At 37.2% G+C, this 8,408-nt stretch overlaps 1 protein-coding gene across 1 annotated transcript in view; it reads left to right on the top strand.

Moving 5' to 3' along the window:
- The window catches only part of hk2 (hexokinase 2), a 70,540-nt gene that overhangs the window by 29,837 nt on the left and 32,295 nt on the right, over positions 1-8,408 (top strand). The window contains exons 8-9 of the mRNA XM_014027133.1: positions 3,838-3,999; positions 7,985-8,218. Coding sequence (XP_013882587.1) covers positions 3,838-3,999; positions 7,985-8,218 — 396 coding nt within the window. The remainder of the gene's footprint in view (positions 1-3,837; positions 4,000-7,984; positions 8,219-8,408) is intronic.

The raw sequence follows: 8,408 nt of genomic DNA on the forward strand, positions 1-8,408 counted from the left end.
TTAAAATGTAATGTGAACGTTCACACAAAAAGATCGGATTTTTTCAAAAAATCGGAACTGAGCATTAAGACCTGCAGTGTGAACGTAGCCTTAGGTTAAAGTCTGAACACAGTGACTTCTAATGGTTATCTCCTTTTGGTGCATCAAAAGAGAGTCAAAATATTACTCTTAATTCCACTAACAGTAATGTCCTTGTTAATTCCACTTTAATTAGTTTGTTCCAGCCTGAGGTTTGAGGGATTAAAGTTGTGTATTACATCTTGACTTCTCTCCACTTTGGAGATTGTTTTTTTAGCCTCTGGTACTTCCTGATGCTCTCATGGTCTTCCTTTGTAATATTACAGGCTGCAACCATTGCAACATCTGTCAAAATTGTTGTTTTCTGCACATCGTCTTTCACCATTGTGTTTGGCAAATTGGTCAGCATTCAGGATGTCCTTGGCCCTGGAGAATTGTGTTCTGCAGTATTAAAATGTTAGCTGTTACCGTTGTCTGCTTATGATACATTAGAGTGGAGAACCTTGTCCTCAGAAAAACTTCACCTTCCTCCACCCTCTGCTGCTTAAGGCTCTTTGTATGTTTATCCCAGCAGTGAGGGGTTGACATATTTATGGATGTTTCATCCTGGTTAGAGGCTCTGACACTGACTAATGCTCAATAATCTCTGCAGTACATGAGCACACACCCACAGTAACATCAAGTAAATTAAGATAAAATGCTACTTTTTTCCCAACATCTGCATGATACCAGTCAAAAAGTTTATGAATGAATTATATTTTAACACACTCAATCCTAATTCATGCTCTAGATCAAGTTTTTAAAGTATCAGTATGTTGGTTATACACCAGAATATATCACTTGACCACAGTGTGCTTATTCCACTTATTCAGAATCATCATTCTGTTGAGCTCGGACTGTTTTTTGTAAAATATATTTACTTACATTATTATTGTTCTGCTTTATTTCTTTATATATATTAAAACAAAAAATMGCTTAAGTGAACAAAGATGAGAGTTTTTAAACCTTATTTTTTTGTTAAGCCACACAGCTGGGATCTCACTTGTATGAATACATTCAGTCAGATATAAACAGAACTTAGACAATTTTTAACATCAGTCTTTTAAAGGCCACCCACCCTTACTGTGGGACATTTTGGGACAAAGGTAGCACAAATGTTGTCAGCAKATTCTGTGTGAGGAGGATGGTCTTRATAAGAGTTGCTTTAAAAACTGTCATAATAATTTATTACGCTCATCTGAGCTTTTCGTTTTTCATGAACCTTCATACTCSTTACAATTATACATAGAAGAGAAAAATAATATGAAGGTGGGCTCCTGAACAAACAGAACTTGATGGATGGATGGATGGATGAATAGATGTGATAAACAACTTTTTATCCATCCAACCAATCCAACTTTATTTGTAAATCACGTTTTGCACCACAGCAGACCAAAGTGCTGTACAGAATCAACATTCAAACACAGCTCATGCAAAAAACTAATTCAATAAAATAAACGCAGAAAAAATAAAAGTAGGAAATACAAACAGGAAGTAAAAACAGAAAATAAAAACAGTAAAATGCCTAAAACCTAATTTAAAAAACTACAATAAAATCAAGAAAATTTCTACAAAAAATAAAATCTGGTGCAAAATGGACAACCCCTTACCTTACACAGTGTCAAAAGCCAATGAAAACAAGTGGGTTTTAAGATGTGTTTTAAAGACAGCCAATGAAGAGGCCTGTCTGAGTTGGAGGGGTAGTTTGTTCCAAAGTTTAGGAGGTGCTGCAGCAAAACATCGACCCCCCCCTTCAGTTTGTCTGGTTTTAGGGACCCTCAGGAGCAGTGGATCAGCTGGTCTGAGGGAGCAGTAGGGACTAAAGTTCAAAGTGATCATGAGAATGGGGAAGAAAGGGGATTTTGGGCACATGGTTGTGTGTTCCAGATTCAGAGTATTTCAGAAACTGCTGATCTTTTGGGGTTTTCACTTACAACCATCTCTGGGGTTTACCGCAAACATCCAGCCAACATCCAGCCATGGTATCTGTATGGATGAAAACGAACAGGTTGGTTTTACATCATATAAAGGCGAAGGTAGCTCCACTTACCACTTGTTACAACCAATGTTTGCAGAATTTCTAATCTGAAATGAACTCTGAACACATCAAGTGAACACATCAAGCCTTGAAGCAGAACGCTCTTGCCAGGTAAGAACTGGAAACAGAGGCTGCAGTTCCCAGTTCCAACAAAATTGGATAACAAAAGACTAGAAAAACAAAGCATTGACTGATCTGATGAGGGTTTTTTTAACTCCAGATGTCTAAATGTGAATTAATTAGTTTTTGAAATACTCATAGCAGCCAATTTGCCCCTGCTTCACTGTCAGAAAATGTGATTTAGTTCTTGTAACATTTAGTTTTTAGGTTGTTTAGAGCAGTAGTTCCCAAACTTTTCAGCTTTTGACCCACAAAATAACAATAGCAGGGACCTGTGCCCCCAACTATTTTTGGATGATGAACATTTTGTATCAGGTCAACAAAACATGGGCATAGTAGCAATATTTTTATACTACATTTATCCATATCCATCCATATCATAGAATTTATCATTTTAATGGTTCAACCTTCAACAATACAGTGATAACTGTTTCAAAATCAATAGTCTGAGCAGCTATTTAGCAGGTATAGTGAAGGCTGATTTCATTTTTTCACAATTTTTGTCGTTTCATGTTTTTTTCACTGACGCTGTTTCTAACTGATGTTTACTGTTCTTGTGATAATTATCATGTTTTCATTTTAAAACTTGATTAGTTTACATGGTGTGACTGCAATTCTCTCACCATTCACTATCCACTCATTTGGACAACAAGATATATTCTTTCCTGATATGATTTATTTGGTTGTTGTTGTGTTCTCATACACCAGCTCATATGTGGGTCAAAACTACAGTTTCAGCCAATCCGCACACTAAATGTACCCCCTGGGGTTGGTAATGACCTTAACTGAAGAAAAAAAGAAAACAACTTTGATAGTTTGTCCCTTATTTAAAGTGACATCTCTTCTTGTCAGGCTTTTCCTCCGGTACATCTCTGTTCCACCACTCCTACTCACATCATAAACAGGCTGAAGAGTCGGTGTGGATTCACTCTTTACACAGCACTGGCTGTGGTCTGGTCTGTCACCAAAACAAAATTGAGCACAAACAACGTTCACATATTAGTTCTGCTAGTAGGTCTTGGGTCCAAAAGTTATAATAAACTAAAATTTGAACATATGTAATGATCCTTCTTGCATAATTAAAGGTATAATAGATGAAATATTTGCATTTAGATATACAGCTTTAATAAATGATCAGGAATTCATATTGTTCATATAAAATAAAACAATTAGTAAAAATACCAAAATGTTTGAATTCTTGTCACCTTTAAGTAAGGCAGATAAACTGTTAGACTAACAAGCTTGTGATGCGTATGCAGACATGCCCGTGTGCGTCACCATAATAAATACTTGTAAGTCTATTGTCGTGTTAATATTGCTCATGCATTTAATTAATCGTTTAATACCAAAGAAATGTCATCCAGATGGTATTTTTGTAGTCTCATGTCTCTGTTTAGGCTAGAGGCTTATTAAAGTTCCCCAAGACGGGCATAAATCATAATGAGTCGAGGCTAAAACATTTCTGAATTGACGTGTGAAGCRCCTTTCAGAGTTTTCCTGGCAGAAGATATACTCAAGTTTTATGTTTTTTTTTTTATTTTCAAGTGGCAATACATGGGCTTAAGTTAAATTCCATTTGTGTATAAGTTTGAAAAGTTACCTTTTTCCATGTGACCTTGCAGGTTTGAGAAGATGATAAGTGGGATGTACATGGGGGAACTGGTGCGTCTCATCCTGGTAAGGATGGCCAGAGATCAGCTGCTGTTTCAAGGGAAGACCACATCAGAGCTCCTCACCTCTGGATCCTTCAGCACCAGCTATATTTACACTATTGAGACTGACAAGTCAGTATGTTTGCATGTGTTTGTTTACTGCCATCATTGAAATGACTGCTTGTTTTTTTAAAAATTTATTTTAAGCCTTTTTAAGGCTTAAAAATGACTGCTTACTCAGTAGCAACTAACCGATGGTTTACTTTGTGAATTCTCAGCATCAGAATCTGAGTAGTAAAGAAAATTCAAGACATGTTCTACTTGCTCAAAACTAATTGTGTTGTCTTCATGTTTTAGCCCTGACAAAGTGATATTTTACAACATCGATAATTCTAGTTATTCAATTCAATTCGGTTTCTTTATATAGTCACAACAAAAAAATATATCTAAGAAAGCCAACAGGTTGCGTTGAATGACTTCATCACAGTCTCCTATTCTGAGCAGCACACTGGTGACAGTGGAGAGGAAAAACTCGCTTTTAACAGGAAGAAACCTCCAGCAAAACCAGAACCAGGCTCAAGACAGGCGGCCATCTGCCTCGGCTGGCTGGGTTTGTGGGGACAGGAAAGAGACACAGGCAAACACATGGCTGGTCCAGGTGTATTTTCTTCTGGAAGAGACACAAGAAAAAAAAAACATGTTATTCATAGAAATAATTAAAAACAAACATGTAGATCAGTGGTTCCCAACCCTGGTCCTCAAGGACCCCTATCCAGCATGTTTACTTGTCTCCCTGCTATTCAGCAGGTCTTCAGAAGATTGTTAATCACACATTCATTCAAACCATGTGTGTCAAATCAGGGAGACATCTACAACAGGACAGGAGTCCTTGAGGACCAAGGTTGGGAACCACTGCTTTAATACATGCTATCTGATTTATTATTTACAAATAARTGGCTAAGAATCAATGGCTTCTAAAGGGAACACCAAAAAAACAACATAAAACTAAGTCCATATTATATTTTGAAAATGTCTCATCAAGCTCAGAGAAGCTCTTGAGGTGTTGGTCAACAGGAGAGAGACTAAAGACAGCAGCAGAGTGAGGAWATGTGATCAGTTTGTCCTCCAGCAGTCAGAGACTATAGCAGCAGAACTAAGGAATAACCCAGGAAATCAACCCTAGGATTTATCAAAAAGGAAAGTCTTAAGTCAAGCCTTAAAWTAGATGGCCCCAGTATGCATTTGACTGTGGTTCATGGAGTCCTTAGTGCCACATTTAGGGCAATGGAGATTCAGATTACTATGCCAGCCTGGAATAYACTAATTACATGTATCTCTATCACTAAACGAGGCAAATGAGTCACTAAACATCTGACACACACAGCAAGTGAGGAATGAATATCTRGGAGAGAAGAAATAAGTAGCCATACTAAACTAACGCGAGCAAAAGCCAGCAGATCCCAAATACACCAATAAAGTCAAAGACAAAATATGTCTCGATCACAATYCCAATATTCCAATATTAAGAAAAACTGTATCAAGGGTGTTTTTGTACTAGAAGATGAACTGTGTAAAAGTTAGTCAAAATAGATTATTTGAGCAAACAAATTCATGAGCTACCAGCAGCAAAACAGGAACACAACACGTCGTACCTCGATTGTGAGCCGTGAAACACCAAACCATACCATTTACCATACTGCGTCTTCAATATACCAGTAGATGTTTACAGTTTTCTTTCACTAAATCTCGATGACTGAGTGAACATCAGAACAATTTTAACCCAACAAGGATTTGTAGTGACATCCCTCTCCGYAGTTAAATATCTTATAAAACGCTCTAACATTGCAGAGGTATGGAACAAGTAATTAAAACATTTTGCCACAGCACTAAAACTTAAAAACTTGTGACGTTTCAGCACTTTACCTCTGGTAGTAATCTGAAAACAAGTTTACATAATGAACATGGCATGAAAGTGCAGACTTGATTAGAATATCAAAGTCRGAGGAAAAGTTTAAAAATCACAGCTCCTTTTTTGTAGGAGCTTCTTTTTCTGAGTTCCAAACGCACWAACAACTCAAAGGCTGTTTTTATGTTAGGCACACAAATGTGTGGCTCACATCTCAGGTAAAATGTCTGGAGTTGATTACAAGTGCGGTAACTGTATTTGAATACTTTTTTTATATAAACTCAAGTTTTGCAGTCAGATTGGATCTAATTCAAGCAAATCATGTCAGATGCAGAGGAAAAGAAACAGAATATTTTAACCGGAAACACCCAGATAAGTGAAAAATGTTTTCCAAGAGGCAGACAAATTATCTAAGCCTGCTAAAAAATATCTTGTGTAATGAGAAGAAGTGTAAATATCTGTTGTGGAAAAGCATATTTTTGACAGATGAAAGATCAAACTGTGGCACAAAGATGAGAAGGAGAAGGTGGTTTGAAACAACTYATCTTTAAAACACATAAAGACTGTGTAATGAGGCAGGCATATTTAACTTTTAACAGCACTGGGTCACTTGTGCCTGCATGTGATGGGAGAAAAAGACAAAAAGGCCAGGTACATTTTAAAGTCATAACCTGTCTGATCACACTTACAGTATGTTAGTGCAAGACATATTATTGAATATTGCAAAAAGTTTAATAAGCTAAAATATAATGAGAGCAAGCAATAAGTTTCTAAGGATAAATTGGAAAACTGTGTCAACCTATTTTTTACCTGCAACCATTAAAGGCAGGTAATTTTGCAGTTGTGTGTGCGTGCGTGTGGGATGTTCTAAAGATTATGTTTGGGTAATTGGATGAATATATTGAGAATTGACTACAGGCCTGTCGYGATAAGCATTAAATCAATTAATCACATGATAAATTAATATGAGGTCGATAAATAAAATGAGTTAGATAATTTTTGCTTTTATGTCTTCCTCTTTTGTATTCATTAGTCAAGGGAGGAGGGAACTCACACATCAGGTGTTTGACAGGCTCGTGGTCTTGTAAGGTTTTTGTAGCATGAGAGTCCTGTGAACAGCCATTWAGCTACAGGAGTGTCTTCAGTTTTCCGACGCCTTCTTTTAGCTGGCGACACCCTCAGRGCATCRTGCTGAACCTTAGCATCACAGASAGGTTTWTTATTTTTTATTTTATTTTTTACACTAGATAAATTTTCTAAATTTCTGTAAACTTTGTAACCAGCGTGCGGGTGACTGCAATTCTTTGTGAAGCCAGACACAATGAATAAACTGTGCTGGCTTGGATAGAGGTAGGTAGCCATTTTCCATCTTCAGCAGTATTGATTTTCCAGTCTAGGTCAGTTCATAACTTAGTTTAAACTGGTCTCTAAATTGTATTATATTTTATCACAATCATTTCTGAGACAATTTATTGTCCAGCAAAACTCATTATTGTGACAGGCCTAACTAGATTCTGTCTACAGTAGTTTTTTTATGTACGATATTTTTCACTTTATTTTAGAAAACTCTAATACACCCTGATTGTGTGCAGTCTAACTTATTCATACAAGTATGTGTCTAACATCATGTGCAGCTCTCGTCAAACACCTGCTGAGCAGCTGTGAGACCTCTGTGGTTTTATAGCTCTGCAAAGATCTGTGTTTTACTAGTTCAAAAACCAACAACAGCCAAATAAAATATAATCCAAAATCTTTATAACTGTCAGATCAAATGAAGCCGCACTKTGGTACAGAGTTTTCTTCACAAAGCAGATGGTTAATCTGATCTAGAACTCGCCAAGGCAGATGTTTCACAATCAACTTTCAGCTGTTAAATACAGATTCCCTGACACATAAAACAACTAAAATTGTTTATATTTTCGTCATCATTAGATTCTGTTGCAATTTTCCATGAGAACACTTTTTTGTTTCAGTCAATGTACTGTATTGTTGAAATGGAAGGATCACAAAATTCGGTTTAGTTAATAGTTCCATAGTTTTGTTCTCAATGTACCCATGTTGTGGATTTTGATGCATTCAGTAGAGATTTTACGATGTTGGACATTAAAACTCCTGTCTTTCTAATATTTGCTTAACTGAATACAGTAATTTGCCTTAGATTTCGTCGTGGAGTTTCAGGTCAACTAATTCTGTTTTCTGCTCTACCTTTAGAGATGAAGAAGGCCAGGCAAATGCTGAGAAGGTGCTGCATGGTCTGGGTCTGGACCCATCGGTGGAGGACTGCGTAGCTACCAGGAGAGTGTGTCAGATCGTGTCTACACGGGCCGCTCATTTGTGTGCTGCCACACTGGCTGCAGTGCTGCGGCAGATTCGAGATAACAAAGCGGCTGAAAAGCTGCGCACCACAATAGGGGTAGATGGATCAGTTTACAAGAATCATCCAGAGTAAGTGATCCAGRACGCAATCCTGTGCATCTTAACCTTTTAATTGGTGAAATGTGGATTATAAAACGAGTGTCAATATAACCCTGCCCAGCCAAAAAAAAAAAGGTGCCACCTGGATGTAACTAAGGTTTATGATGTGGGGTTGCTGCAGGTGGTCAGGTCTATGTTCAGCAACAGTCTGTGCTCAAAG

This window comes from Austrofundulus limnaeus, unplaced genomic scaffold, assembly GCF_001266775.1.
Source record: "Austrofundulus limnaeus strain Quisiro unplaced genomic scaffold, Austrofundulus_limnaeus-1.0 Scaffold618, whole genome shotgun sequence".
Classification (NCBI taxonomy): Eukaryota; Metazoa; Chordata; class Actinopteri; order Cyprinodontiformes; family Rivulidae; genus Austrofundulus; species Austrofundulus limnaeus.